Source organism: Megalobrama amblycephala, linkage group LG12, assembly GCF_018812025.1.
Source record: "Megalobrama amblycephala isolate DHTTF-2021 linkage group LG12, ASM1881202v1, whole genome shotgun sequence".
NCBI lineage: Eukaryota > Metazoa > Chordata > Actinopteri > Cypriniformes > Xenocyprididae > Megalobrama > Megalobrama amblycephala.
In genome coordinates, this window is record NC_063055.1 from 4,786,255 (window position 1) to 4,801,788 (window position 15,534).

The 15,534-nt window shown below is 36.5% G+C and overlaps 2 protein-coding genes across 2 annotated transcripts; one reads left to right on the forward strand and one right to left on the reverse strand.

The window, feature by feature from the left end:
- Positions 1-244: 244 nt before the first annotated feature.
- Positions 245-3,875, reverse strand: ufd1l (ubiquitin recognition factor in ER associated degradation 1). The gene is made up of 12 exons (XM_048209291.1): positions 3,720-3,875; positions 3,110-3,242; positions 2,964-2,996; positions 2,750-2,871; positions 2,522-2,652; positions 2,355-2,427; positions 2,208-2,276; positions 1,608-1,676; positions 1,457-1,504; positions 1,253-1,341; positions 735-816; positions 245-573 (listed from the first exon to the last, which is right to left on the reverse strand). The coding sequence occupies exons 1-12, from the start codon at positions 3,720-3,722 to the stop codon at positions 499-501; spliced, it is 927 nt and encodes a 308-aa protein (XP_048065248.1). The 5' UTR covers positions 3,723-3,875; the 3' UTR covers positions 245-498.
- Positions 3,876-4,153: 278 nt separating this feature from the next.
- Positions 4,154-15,395, forward strand: cdc45 (CDC45 cell division cycle 45 homolog (S. cerevisiae)). The gene is made up of 18 exons (XM_048209289.1): positions 4,154-4,345; positions 4,665-4,724; positions 4,901-4,993; positions 6,334-6,471; positions 6,562-6,720; positions 6,798-6,856; positions 6,956-7,004; positions 8,547-8,608; positions 8,699-8,749; positions 8,853-8,972; positions 9,333-9,464; positions 10,446-10,544; positions 10,623-10,784; positions 11,765-11,903; positions 13,615-13,698; positions 13,845-13,963; positions 14,058-14,134; positions 14,977-15,395. The coding sequence occupies exons 1-18, from the start codon at positions 4,295-4,297 to the stop codon at positions 15,039-15,041; spliced, it is 1,719 nt and encodes a 572-aa protein (XP_048065246.1). The 5' UTR covers positions 4,154-4,294; the 3' UTR covers positions 15,042-15,395.
- Positions 15,396-15,534: the final 139 nt, after the last annotated feature.

The following is a 15,534-nucleotide window of genomic DNA, read 5'->3' on the forward strand; positions in this document are numbered from 1 at the left end:
ACAATTTTAGCAATTATCATGCTGGTATGATGTTAACATAATATTTAATGTCTTTTTGGCTATACTTGCAATTCAACAATGTGTTGAAATTACATTCCTTTAATATAAACAAGACGATCTTTAGACATATGAACAGATAATATCATGTTTCATAAAACAATGCCAATAGTAGCACCAGATATGGATATATGTATAAACAGAAGCTTGATGAAAACGACTCATCCTAGAGTAAATAAAGAACAAGTTTGATGAATAACAGGGTAATCTTTATTTAAATTATTTTAAGTATTATGCATATAAATGTGTTTGGTCACTGGTTTGTGTTTCCTAATATATGAAAAATATGGGATTCAGTATGCTAAATCTGTCAGGTCCTGATGGAAATCCAGGTGCCTGTCATAAATAACTGTCCATGTTGAGTATATGGTAGTTCAAAAACAGCACAAATAACCAAACAGCAGTTGATTTCTGATGTCCGGGTCAACTGAATGTGTGTAATCAGGGCTTTCTGCCTTTTTTGCGCAGGGACTGTCCTTCCCCAGAGAACGCAATGAAGTTAGTGGCCATGTCATCCTGGAGACAAGAAAATATGTGATTAAAAAAAGATGAGATATGCAAAACACCACTTTCTCCTTGTCTAATGCTGGCAATTTAAACTAACTTTGTGACAGCTTATAGACGACTATAGAAATGTTGATTTGTTTAAACTCTATTTGCCCTGTTATTTCACTCACCATGTCAAATTTGCGGGGCTGTTGTCTGGAGTTTCGGATGAAGGTGATCTTCCCAACTTTGAATTCGTAGTTAGGAATTCCCCTGTATGAATTAAAAAACAGCAATTATTAAAAATGTACTGTTTAGCTGTGAGAATTAAAGAGATAGTTCCCAAATGATCCCATGATTTACTCACCCTCAAGCCATCCTAGGTGTATAATGTTTTAAATATGGATATTTTTCTTACAAAAACCCATCGCTTCACTTCAGAAGGCCTTTATTAACCCCCTGGAGTTGTATGGATTACTTTTATGATGGATGGATGCACTTTTTTTGGACTTCAAAATCAGGAGCGCCCCATTCACTCCCATTATAAATCTCGTAAGAGCCAGGATATTTTTTAATGTAACTTGTGTTCGTCTGAAAGAAGATAGTCATATACACCTAGGATGGCTTGAGGGAGAGTAATTCATGGGATCATTTTCATTTTTGGGTGAACTATCCCTTTAAGTGGTCTGGGTCCGACTGAGGCAGGTACCGTTTGATGTCACTGGGATCGAGGGGTGCTGGACTGGGCTCAATGCCTTTCTTTTTCCCATCTAGACGATTCCCAGAACCTGTAAAGGCCTGTGGAGAGAAACAGGAAGTAAACCAAAGTGGACAAGTCTAAACAGATTGTCAAGGTAACATTCAATTTCATTCAGCATTACACTGCAGTAATGATAATCATTGTTTGACTTACTCTGAAACCCAAGTCCACGTCATAGTTACTGGGATCCGTTTCCTCTTCCTACAGCAGAATGATAAATGCAGGATCAGTAAGAACAACATTTATGTGAATTATAATCAAAATACTGAGCTAAAGTGTGATGAAATGAATAGTCAGAACACACTGTTGGTTCTTCAGGATGTGGCATGTGTCTCTCTGGTTCTTTGTAGCCAAGAGGAGCATCAAAGTCCACCTGATGGACAAAAAAAAAAAAATAGCGAAATTGGAGATAAACTGAGGTATTATGTAAATATAAAGATTCCTTTGTTTTTTAAAGAAGTCTCATGCTCTCTAAGGCTGCATTCATGTGATCAAAAATGCAGTAAAAACAGCAATTTTGTTAAATATTACAATTTAAAATAACTACATTTTAAAATGTAATTTATTCCTTTGATAAAAGCTGAATTTTCAGTGTCACATGATCCTTCAGAAATCATTCTAATATGCTGATTTGCTGCTCAAGAAACATTTCTGATTATCATTGATGTTGAAAACAGTTAATATGTTTGTGGAAATTGTGAACCATTATTTTCCAGGATTCAAAATAAGAATCTTTTATAACATTAAAAAAGTCTTTACTGTCACTTCTGATCAATTTAATGCATCCTTGCTAAATAAAAGTATTAATTTATTTTTTCTTTCTTTCAAAAAAAAGAAAGAAAAGTCAGTAGGGTTAGGTATGTTCATATATTATGTAAACAGTGAAAACAATAAGCATCCCTACGTTCATATCACACTCAATGATGGACACAGCCTTGTCTGGTTTGGTCTCCATGACACGTAACTCATAGACCTGGAAGACAGACATTTCTGGTTTAGTGTATCAGGGTTTTTACCACATAAATCATTATAATGAGTAACAGAAAATCACCTTTTCATTATAACTGATAGCGATCACATCTCCTGTGGTCAAACAGGCAAAATTCCTTAAAGCATTCTCTAATCTGGATAAAAAAAAGGAAATATTGATCTAGATATTAGCTGATATAATGTTAAAAATATGTTTTAGTGTAAAAGGTGCATGTTTTGTTAGCATACACAGCTTTAGGATTCGTGATATCCAGGAAATCTGGACTCTGCGGCTGGAATTTGGAGTATGTGGCCACCATGAGATTGACACTTTCCACCTGGACCAACCCACCCTCCTCCAACAACAAGTTCTGCATCATCTGAAAACATGATCAACATGGACATTTTGATATCCTGAATAATAACGTCTAAAGCAAATCAGATTCAGTAACAGCCGATCTGCTGTATATTTTATACCCAGTGAGGGAGATAACAGATGCCTTCATCTGCCACAAACTCCAGAACACCACAGTGTGTCATTCTGTCGGAATTCTTGTTGGTGAGTTTGAACAGCATGGGATATGTGATGTTAAGTCTGCCTGAAAAAACAAACCACATTTGAAATCAATACACAGGACATGACAGTAAAGTTGGAAGGTTTTTCATATTTAGTTTACTGCATGTAACTTACTCAGCTGGTCCAACGCAGACGGGGGCATGATTACTGAAAATACAACATGACATCTGCATTAGTTCAGTGAAATGCAACGCAAGATCTACAAAATATACTGTGCAACATGTGGAAACATCTTTACAGTATTATAGACCATGACATACTCTTTCCTCCTTTGTCCACATCGGAGCGGTCGTTGGGCCCTGGCAGCATGGACACAGAATAACACCGGTACTGGGCGGAGAAACGGTTCTGGAAACCCCGGCCCAGATGAGGCTCAAACATATTGAAGGAAAACTGATGGAGGAAGAGGACAGAAAAAAAATTTAAAACACAAACCTTGAAGAATACATGGTTTTTGTATACTTGGACTGTGTGTGTGTATATATATATATATATATATATATATATATATATATATATATATATATATATATACACACACACACACACACACACACACACACACATATTAGCTTTATAATAACAAAAGCAATAATAATGGAACTTTTATAGCTGGACTTCTAATGTTATTGTCTCCTTAGTCAGAATTGTTTATATTATAGTATTCCTGTATTCCTTTCTTGTAAATCTCTGAATAATCTTAAATGTCAGTTTAATAATAAACAAACATCTTATGATTTCTGCCACAGTGACAGTGCAGCTTTCTACTGCTTTTAGCTTAGCATTAGCTAGCCAGTTCTTACAGTAATAACAATAAAAGACGTAATGCTAAAAGGCAAATGTAAAGGTAGCTTAAAATCGATTACAGACCATATTAGCTGTTTATCTGCCTGACAGCAGAACCTCAGCGAAGATGAGAGGAATACTGATGACAACTCAATAACAGAAACACAGCAGCTTTTCTTTCAGTGGGAAGTGCGTTTCGAGTAGTAGGACGTGACGCAACAAAACAACCAAACTTTAGCCAATCACATCTCTCTTTCAAGCTTTGGTACACGCCCCATGAATGACGTTTGTTAAATACATATTATATAAATTTATTATAACTTATAAATAAATTTCCCGAATGTATTTTTAAAAAAAGAGAGATTTGTTTTGTTTTTATATTACCGCATTTCTATACCATGTTTTTGACCTGCCAATCGATGTTTCCGATTGGACAGAAGAGCCGCTCGCTCTCGTACACCATTGGCTAATGTGTCTATCTGTCACTTTAAGTCGTTATTCAATTGGTTATTTCTCCAAAGGGCCGTACTAAATGTACAACGAGCAAATTTGGCGCCACAGACGAAACACGGAAACCTTGAGTTTAGAACAAGGACAGTGTTTTAAAACGCGAAACTGATAGTTTTATATATTTAAATTTTATAATCTTATATTTTAACATGTTTGTGACCGATATTCGAAAGGAATTTTATGATGTTGTCGTTAATCAGGTGCGTAATAACTAGGTTTGGTTGCTGGAGTCATTGAAGACCCGAATACTGTTGATGTTTACGGTTATAAATATCTACTAGTATTTAAAAACACTATTAGTACTGGCATTATATGCTGATAATTTAATATTGTATGTTATATAGTACATATTAATTCATAATATATACATATTCTATTCTATATGTTGTTGTTTTTGTATTGTAGTTACTGTGTTGTTGTTTATAGTACACATTCAAACTCTTAGCAGTTTAATATTCTTAAACTACTTTGTATTTCAAAGATTTGTAAATTTTCTGTCTCTTGTTTTTATGTATTTAGAGAGTGGCCCTGCTCGTGTCTTCTGATATTGATGCCTTGTGTGCCTGTAAGGTTCTGCAGGTTAGTCATATCATTATAAATTCATATTTCATTTTCATATTTTTATCAATTTAGTTGAAAACCCCTGATCTAGAGAGTTTTGCCTGATATTTACATAATAAAATTTGCAAATGTTTTTAAATGACACATTTCGCCCAATATTTACTCAAAAGTGTTCCAAATGTTTTTCCATCCAGGCTTTATTCCACTGTGATCAAGTCCAGTATACGCTGGTTCCTGTGACAGGATGGCAGGATTTGGGGACGGCCTTTATGGAGCATAAAGAACAGGTACCACTTTATGCTCTGCCACAATGCTGTTTAGATTGGCGACTATATACACCGATCAGGCATAACATTATGAGCACTGACAGGTGAAGTGAACAACACTGATTATCTCTTCATCATGGCACCTGTTAGTGGGTGGGATATATTAGGCAGCAAGTGAACTTTTTGTTCTCAAAGTTGATGTGTTAGAAGCAGGAAAAATGGGCAAGCGTAAGGATTGGAGTGAGTTTGACAAGAGCCAAATTGTGATGGCTAGACGACTGGATCAGAGCATCTCCAAAACTGCAGCTCTTGTGGGGTGTTCCCGGTCTGCAGTGGTCAGAATCTATCAAAAGTGGTCCAAGGAAGGAACAGTGGTGAACCGGCGACAGGGTCATGGGCGGCCAAGTCTGAAGCATGTGGGGAGTGAAGGCTGGCCTGTTTGGTCCGATCCAACAGACGAGCTACTGTAGCTCAAACTGCTCAAGAAGTTAATGCTGGTTCTGATAGAAAGGTGTCAGAATACACAGTGCATCACAGTTTGTTGCATATGGAGCTGCATGGATGCAGACCAGTCAGGGTGCCCATGCTGACCCCTGTCCACCGCCGAAAGAGCCAACAGTGGACACGTGAGCATCAGAATAGGACCACGGAGCAATGGAAGAAGGTGGCCTGGTCTGATGAATCACGTTTTCTTTTACATAACGTGGATGGCCGGGTGTGTGTGCGTCGCTTACCTGGGGAACACATGGCACCAGGATGCATTATGGGAAGAAGACAAGCTGGCAGAGGCAGTGTGATGCTTTGGGAAACCTTGGGTCCTGGCATCCATGTGGATGTTACTTTGACTCGTACCACCTACCTAAGCATTGTTGCAGACCATGTACACCCTTTCATGGAAACGGTATTCCTTGGTGGCTGTGGCCTCTTTCAGCAGGATAATGCACCCTGACACAAAGCAAAAATGGTTCAGGAATGGTTTGAGGAGCACAACAACGAGTTTGAGGTGTTGACTTGGCCTCCAAAATCCCCAGATCTCAATCCAATCGTGCATCTGTGGGATGTGCTGAACAAACAAGTCCGATCCATGGATGCTCCACCTCACAAATTACAGGACTTAAAGGATCTGCTGCTAACATCTTGGTGCAGATACCACAGCACACCTTCAGGGGTCTAGTGGAATACATGCCTCGACGGGTCAGCATTGTTGGAAAAGGGGGACCAACACAATATTAGGAAGGTGGTCATAATGTTATACCGGATTGGTGTATATCAACTCTGTAGACTGTTATTTGGTTAATATTCCTCATCTTTTAAGTCTAATCTACAAGCAATTGTTTGTATCTGTATGTTTCTTCTTCTAGTACCAGTATTTTGTGTTGATAAACTGTGGAGCAAATGTGGACCTCCTGGAGACCCTTCAGCCTGAGGAAGACTCTGTTTTCTTCATCTGTGATACACATCGACCTGTTGACGTGGTCAACGTCTACAATGACACTCAAGTACAAATGTTCAGCACTTTATCAGCTCTGGGGCATTTGTTGCAAATATGCAGCTATTAATAAATTATCTCTTCATTTGTACTGCAATAGATTAAGCTCCTGATAAAGCAAGACGATGACCTTGGTGTTCCGTCCTATGATGACATCTTTCGTGATGATGATGAGGATGAAGAAGGAGATGGTGACGATTCTGGAAATGAAAGCGATGGAAGCGCAGAGCCTTCTGGGAAGCGGAGGCGTTATGATGAGGTATGTTTTCATATTCCTGTCATGCATATTATGAGTAGCTGGATTCTTTATACTCAAGTTTGCATTGACTTCTTCAGGGTGCTTTGGAAAGAAGAATAGAACGACAGCGTGCCAGACGGGAATGGGAAGCACGAAGGTCATTTAATTATATACATAACAATCACTCAAAATGGCCAATGCTGACACATTTTTTTTGGGGATAAGTACATTCTGAAGTGTGTGTTTGTGTTTGCAGGAGAGAGATTCTGTTTGACTACGAGCAGTATGAGTTTCATGGAACATCAGTGAGTAACTATGATCATGTTTTCATATGGTCTGATTTTTATAGCTCATGATCATGCTTTAAAGGTGCTCTAGTTTTTACAAGATGTAATATAAGTCTAAGATGTCCCCTGAATGTGTCTGTGAAGTTTCAGCTCAAAATACCCCATAGATTTTTTTTTTAAATTAACTTTTTTAACTGCCTATTTTGGGGCATCATTAACTATGCACCGATTAAGCGTGTGAGGCCCCTTTAAATCTCACGCTCCCTGCCCCTCGAGCTCTCGACTATTATACAGTGCATTTACAAAGTTCACACAGCTAATATAACCCTCAAATGGATCTTTACCAAATGTTTGTCATGCATGCTGCATGCATGTGTCGGATCATGTGAGTATAGTATTTATTTGGATGTTTACATTTGATTCTGAATGAGTTTGAGGCTATGCTCCGTGGCTAACGGCTAATGCTACACTGTTGGAGAGATTTATAAAGAATGAAGTTGTGTTTATGAATTATACAGACTACAAGTGTTTAATAATGAAAATAGCGACGGCTCTTGTCTCTGTGAATACAGTAATAAATGATGGTAACTTTAACCACATTTAACAGTACATTAGCAACATGCTAACGAAACATTTAGAAAGACATTTTACAAATATAACTAAAAATATCATGTAATCATGGATCATGTCAGTTATTATTGCTCCATCTGCCATTTTTCGCTATTGTTCTTGCTTGCTTACCTAGTCTGATGATTCAGCTGTGCACAGATCCAGATGTTAATACTGGCTGCCCTTGTGTAATGCCTTGAACATGGGCTGGCATATGCAAATATTGGGGGCGTACATATTAATGATCCCGACTGTTACGTAACAGTCGGTGTTATGTTGAGATTCTCCTGTTCTTCGGAGGTCTTTTAAACAAATGAGATTTATATAAGAAGGAGGAAACAATGGTGTTTGAGACTCACTGTATGTCATTTCCATGTACTGAATTCTTGTTATTCAACTATGCCAAAATAAATTCAATTTTTCATTCGATGGCACCTTTAATGCATCTGTGACTTCATCAGATTGACCAAAAGATGCTTTGGTTTATAAAGCTGGCGAAATAGCTAAAATATATATACACAGTCAAACCAAAAATTATTCAGACACTAGATATAATTTATTTTATTTTTTTACTAGTGGGTGCAGCATGTTTTTCTTCTTACTCAAAAATGGGCATTTACAACATGGTATAATAAATGATCTGTGGGTTTTTTTTAACTGAAACTTCACAGACACTTTCTGGGGACACCAGAGACTTATAATACATCTTGTAAAAAGGGGCATAATAGGTCCCCTTTAATGAATCATTGCATCAATTTCAGGGTGAAAAAACAGGATACGGCCTAATGTGTGAACATAAAACTTTTAAAGGATCTGATTGAGTTCTATAATGTGAATGTGGAGCATTCAGTCACTAAATATTTGTAAATGATTAAATACTCAAATTGCTCAGTATTAATACTACCCAATATTTGCTGTAGTGCATGAACCTGTTTATTCTGTTGTCTACAGGCAGCGTTGGTGATGTTTGAGCTGGCCTGGGTCATGTCTAAAGACACCAAAGACATGCTGTGGTGAGCTTCCTGTTTTATATTATCTCTAAGAAGTCACAGTAGTGCCATAGATGTGTTCTGTGAACTGAAAACTGACTCTTTGATTGGCAGGTGGAGTGTCATTGGCCTGACAGATCAATGGGTTCATGATAAAATCCCACAGTAAGAATCTCACTCTTATCTCGTCATAATCAACCACTTCAAAACATTTCATGACTTCTGAAGCAGTTTGTTTCTAAGTAACCTTTGCTGCTTCATCATGCAGCATGAAGTATGTGACAGACATCGCCACCCTACAGCGCCACGTGTCCCGACACAACCATAGAAATGAGGATGAGGAGAACTCGCTGTCCATCGACTGCATGAGGATCTCATTTGAATACGAGTATCCTTCTCCACATGATGTTGAAATTGTGATTGAATGTGTTGTAGATGGCTATATTCAAAACGAAACACCAGTGCATTGTTTAATGCATACTTTTGTCCTGTTTAATGACATCATTACAGTGCAAATGTTTAATTTTAGTGAATCTACGTTTATCTTGGAAATGAATATGGTTCTATATAATTTTGCATCTGACTTTTACAGTATGGTGTTCTCTCGCAAATAAGGGTGTTTTGTGCATAGAAATGTACAATATACATAACGTATGCTGCCGTCTTTCACAAATCGAAAGTCCTTCTGAACATGCATGAAGTACTGTGTGTGTAATGAGTGTGTTTGACCCTTGACCCTGTGTGTCAGTCTGAGGTTGGTGTTGTATCAGCACTGGTCTCTGTATGAGAGCATCTGTAACTCCTGCTACACCTCCTGCAGCTTCAAACTCTGGTCCATCAACGGACAAAAGAAACTCCAAGAGTTCCTGGCTGACATGGGGTGAGTGGACAGGTTTTATTCTTCCTGCTCTTTATGGGCATGAAAACACTGTGTTAATGGTGAAAACAACATTTTGGAGTTTTTACTAAAGCAATAACCCACAAGAAGACATGCATTAGCGTTACAGTAATTTTATCACGTTTATGGCATGTTTTTTTTTCCCTGCTTAAACATGTTTGTTTTTAAATGCCAGCAGTAGGAATGATAAAAATGCTTAATTTGAATATTATTTATCATTTATTGAGCAAGTTGATTAACTGTGAGGTGTCAATGGTTTGCGTTAAAGGGGTCATGAATTGAGAAATCCAACTTTTTCTTTGAGATTTTGATATATAAGAGGTCATCGTACTATAAGAATATCCTGTAAGTTTCAGAACTGAAAACTTCCTTGTTAGTCCAATAAAAGCTTTTATAGACACCAGGCCCAGTGAACGATTGATCCTGTAATGTGCCTATAGATGGGTGAAACTCCGCCTCCGCTGAAGAAATCAATGCCTACTTCATCATTGCAATGTTAGCTCCGCCCACTGGTGTGTTAGTGAGATGAGGAGGAGAGAAGAGCGATACAGGACTAAAAATAGCATTACCTTTCAAAGGATCCTAATGCTAGGATTATGGTTATTTATTTTCAACAATGTGAATGTCTCAGTTGAGCTTTATTTGTTTGTATTCGGTATTTCACTGTGCATTCTTTGGTAAATCAATCGCATTTCGGGGCAGGCTTTGCAAACAGACTTTTACGATATGTTCCGAAATCAGGGTAGGAAAAATGCCTTTTATTTCTAAATTGACAATTTTTGATGCAAAAAGCATCTTAACATTATGAGTGCACCCCAGGAAGCATTATAAAACAATAAGACAATGCAGTTCATGACCCTTTTAATATAGAATGCATTTTTACTATGGCTGTTTTACAATGTGGTTCATCCAATCAGATTTTAGAGTTAAAAATATCCTTTTAATGCTTGTTTTTTCCTTCAGTCTCCCACTCAAGCAGGTCCGGCAGAAGTTTAACTCAATGGATATGACGATTAAAGAGAACCTGCGTGAAGTCATCGAAGAATCAGCAAATAAATTTGGGTGAGTCAAATGAAAGATTGTGCTTGTTGTAGTCAGTATCTGTCACGTGATTAATTGATTTTATTTTTTCCACCTCAGTATGAAAGACATCCGTGTTCAGACGTTCGGTGTACACTTTGGCTTTAAGAACCGGTTCCTGGCCAGTGATGTGGTTCACGCTGCGGCCGCCTTACTGGAGAACGTGGAGAAGGATGGAACTCCAACGGACAATTTCATCAAAGCTCTGGACTGTCTGTCCAGGTATGAAGCAGGGTTACCGTAATGTTCTGAGTATATTCTCTCTGGTCTTATACTCGGGGTCTAAAGTCTAGACTTTTACATGTCAGTAATACACCTGCAACAATAGGTGGCGCCAAATACAAGTAAAGTGAGTGTGCCAAGAAATCTGATGTCAGAGTGTAATATTACGGTCTTAAAATCAGTCTTTTAAATGTGATCGTTGATACATTTTAACAGTGTTTACCATATTTTATAAAAAAAAAAAAAAAAATATATATATATATATATATATATGTATGTGTGTGTGTATATATATATATATATATATATATATATATATATATATATATATATAGATATATATATATAGATATATATAATATAATATAATATAATATAATATAATATAAGCATTTTCTTTATAAAAACCATTAAAAAAATTGTTGCATGAAATAAAATGAAATATAAAAATGCTTAAACTTATTTTTTCAACTTGTACTAAAATAAACTAGAACTGAAACAAAATCTCAATGATACTAAAATAACATGTATGAAAAGACCGGACCAGCTCTTAAAGGTACAATCGAATGTTTTTTTACAAGATGTAATATAAGTCTAAGGTGTCCCCTGAATGTGTCTGTGAAGTTTCAGCTCAAAATACCCCATAGATTTTTTTTAATTAATTTTTGTAACTGCCTATTTTGGGGCATCATTAAATATGTGCCGATTCAGCGCGCGGCCCCTTTAAATGCTTGTGCTCCCCACCCACGGAGCTCGCGCTTGCCTTAGACAGTGCATAAACAAAGTTCACACAGCTAATAAAACCCTCAAAATGGATCTTGACAAAGTGTACTGAACTCTTGTTATTTAACTATGCCAAGGTAAATTCATTTTTTAATTCTAGGGCACCTTTAAACACTTTCATAGATATTGTACAGTGTCTCTAGTTTCTTAATGACAGTTTTACTCAGTAACTCCTCATCTCATCTGTGTCTTTGCAGGAGTAATCTGGAGCGGTTGCATTTAGGCATCGATCTGGCCAAGAAGAAACTGAAGGCCATTCAGCAGACGGTGGCGAGCTGCATCTGCACTAACCTCATACTCTCACAGGGGCCTTTCCTCTACTGCCATTTATTAGAGGTATGGATCAAATCTGATGTCTTCAAGTTTGCATTTATGGAGTGCAGCATAGTTCCTCAGTGGCCGTCAACTTCTTGAAGTGCAGCACTGTTCTTTTAAATAAGCAGTTCTCAGTGTTCCCAGTAGCTGCGTTTACATGAACCCTAATAATCTGATTGTAATCAGACTAGTAGCACAGTCGGAAAAAAAGAAGTCACATGTAACCACGTCAATCGGAATGAATTGGCCAAATCTGATTAAAATTTAATCCAGATTGTAAGGGGTTGTTTAAACCTCATCTAATCTGATTGAGAAGACATGTAAACATTTGATCGGATTGCGCATGTGCAATGACATAGAAATGGCGTAATGACGTATGATGCGAGGAACGAGCTGTTGTTGTTGAATATAGTGTAATAATTAACTGTCGTGTCATTCAAAAATTCTCCTTCCACTCATCGCCTGTGAAGTGGAGCAGGACAATGTCATCTCAGCAGTCCTTGTTTCAGACTCTAATCCACAGATGCCTTATTTTGGGCACCGGAAGGGTTGTTTTTACTGCACGACACAAAGGTTCATGTGCTCGTCCTCTCCTAATTATGACCCAAAATAGAAAAATAGATAAGTCTGCTCTTTAAAGAACAAAGAAAGGAAGCAATATAGGAGAATGGTTAGTATGTGCAAACGGCTGGAAACTATGTTCGTGCAGTGTATGCATGTCAAAAAATTAATTCTGATTTGAAGTTTGTGATGTATAAACGCACACATAAACCCGATCACTTAATTTAGCAGTCATGTAAACACTATGTTCAGATTCATCAAATGAATTAATTCCGATTAAAACAAAAGGTGTCCAATTTAAACTCAGCTAGTGTCTCGGAGCAGCCAGATTTGTGCTGTGATTTTGGGTCATTTGTAACCTTCTCTATCTCCTCCTCCCTCTTTCTTTCCATTTTTATTGTCCAAAAGTATTATTACTGGACACTTAATTCTTTTACTGTCAGTTTTGTACTCTGGATTGTATGCTATTTCATTTTATTTATTTTTTTTATTTATATAATGCCGTCAGAGGGTTGGGGTGATGAATGCAATTGTAAATGTTAAAACTTAAAGAAAATAAATATTAAAAAAACAAGTATTATTACTAGTATTAACTATTATTATTATTATTATTATTATTATTATTATTATTATTATTATTATTAAATGCACTATTCTATGGTACAGTTGTATAATTAGAATATATATATATATATATATATATATATATATATATATATATATATATATATATATATATATATATATATATATATATATATATTACTCTAATTATACAACTGTACCATAGAATAGTGTATATATATTTATTCTTTATTTTTTTTTATAATTTAATAAAACAAAAAAGCATTATTATTATTATTAAATCATTTTTATAATACAAAAACATTAATACTATATTGGTTTGTTTAATAAAAATCTATTATTATTATTATTATTATTATTATTATTATTATTATTATTATTAAATACAATAGTGCTATTGCTATAGTAATTTTTTTTTATTTACTAAAATGAAAAAATAAATAATATTTATTTATTAAATTAATTTTCCACTCTGCCTAATTTTCATGTTGACACATTTTGAATGATATGAGGGTGAATTAATAATGACTAATTAATTAGTCAATAATTCCTTTGTGTTGAAACCCAGTGTTTCTTGTGTTTGTAGGGAACACCAGACGTGAAGCTGTTTTCTAAACCTCTGGCTCTGACTCTGCTCTGCAAATATCTGCTCAAAGCGTTCATCTGCTCCGTAAGTACATGCGTGCAAAAATACTGAATGAAAGAAGTCAGTTGACATGTGTCTCTGGAGTTTGTCAGCAGTCACATTAAGCTTCTAAGCCAGAAAAATGTGGGAGTTGAGCACATGTGATGATAGGACATGGATGTTTTTGTTAGACGAGGAACAAACGCTGTAAGATCCTGCCGTTGATAATGGCCGCTCCTCTGGATGTGGAGAAGGGGACTGTGATCGTCCTGGGAATTCCACCAGAATCAGACACGTCTGACAAGAAAAAGTGAGTTTGTTCATGCTTTTATACAGAGATGTACATTCGCCAAATGCCAAAACTCCAATCAAAATTGACATCAGCGGTTTTCTTTTTCCTCAAGCTTCTTTGGCCGGGCTTTTGAAAAGGCAGCTGAGAGCACCAGCTCCAGAACTCTACATGATCATTTCGACACTTCAGGTCAGTCACTGCACCGTTCACACACAGCACATGTCAATCACTAGAGGGCAGAGCAGCCCAGAGTCTCTCTGCTCTTCTGACCAAGAGTTATAGTAGTTTGCAATGATGCAAAATCATGAAAGTAGTACAGTAAATATTTAAGAAGTTATTTAAAGGGTTAGTTCACCCAAAAATGAAAATTGTCATTACTCACCCTCATGTCATTCCACACCCATAACACCTTCGTTCATCTTCAGAACACAAATTAAGATATTTTTGATATGTATGGTCTGCATCGTCAGCAATAATACTCCCTTTTTCAATGCCCAGAAAGCTACTAAAGACATATTTCAAACAGATCATGTGACTACAGTGGTTCAACTTTAATATTATAAAGCAATGAGAATACTTTTTGTGTGCCAAAAAAACCAAAATAACGACTTTATTCAACAAAATCTAGTGATGGGTGATTTCAAAACACTTTTTTCATTTTTGGGTGAACTAACCATTTAATTATTGTTAAAAATTAAACATTTTTATTTATCAATTATTTGTTATTAAAAAATGTACAGCTTAACTTCAAAGCCAAATTTTGAATACATTATGGTAATTTACCATGGAAGATTTGTTAAGGATGGCTGTTTTGTCACAGAACGGGTTGCAATATTAACAATTATTTGATATGAGCTGCACAACTAATAAACTCCTGTCTAACTGATTCACACACAGTTTTCCCATCGTTTCTGTCACTTTGGTGCCAGATGCCTTCAGTTCTGCCAGACCCCAAAACACACACACACACACATGTACATTAATCAACATGCCACAACGGGTTATGTGAAGATCCATGTCTCTCTCTACAGTTATTGAGCTAAAGATGGAGGACAGAGGGAAGTTTCTGGATGCCCTCATCACCTTGTTGTCATAAAGGCCCACTGCATGCTGGGACTGATTGCCAAACCGCACACAGAAACTCTGGATACACGTATGTGTACTTTGCATCCGCACACACAGAGTTGCTCTACAAGTGGAATTTCACATCCTCTGAGTAAACGTGAGATTTACCGTGTTCTCCGCCAGTTTGGTGCCAAATACCTTCAGACTACAGCCCTTCACCTCAGATCAGCTGATGTTTTGGTCATGTGGTGCCAGACCTTCTGTTTGACTGTACAGGCCTGATTAAAGTGTGTTTTTGGTTTTTTTTTAGTGTTTTGTGTCCTGTCATTTAGTATGTATTTGTGCATGTTATATATGAATTTAAATAAATGATTTTTAAATCTTTTGATGTTGTTCAGTTAATTGACTGACAATTCAACAATGGTTTCAAGAATGCTTAATTTAAAAGTTGTTTTTTTTGTTTTTTGTTTTTTTACCATAGTAAGAAGTTAGAACACTAGTTTGCAAGATGTTCCATAACATGA

What these genes read in the sequence shown, in the direction of transcription:
- ufd1l (XM_048209291.1), bottom strand. An exon ending in GTCTGCGTTGGACCAGCTGA is followed by an intron (nt 2,872 to 2,963) that starts GTAAGTTACATG and finishes TTGTTTTTTCAG; the next exon opens with GCAGACTTAACATCACATAT. An exon ending in CACATCCTGAAGAACCAACA is followed by an intron (nt 1,505 to 1,607) that starts GTGTGTTCTGAC and finishes ATTCTGCTGTAG; the next exon opens with GAAGAGGAAACGGATCCCAG.
- cdc45 (XM_048209289.1), top strand. Translation starts at nt 4,295, where the DNA reads ATGTTTGTGACCGATATTCGAAAGGAATTTTATGATGTTGTCGTTAAT. An exon ending in TTATGGAGCATAAAGAACAG is followed by an intron (nt 4,994 to 6,333) that starts GTACCACTTTAT and finishes TTCTTCTTCTAG; the next exon opens with TACCAGTATTTTGTGTTGAT. An exon ending in TCAAAGCGTTCATCTGCTCC is followed by an intron (nt 13,699 to 13,844) that starts GTAAGTACATGC and finishes TGTTTTTGTTAG; the next exon opens with ACGAGGAACAAACGCTGTAA.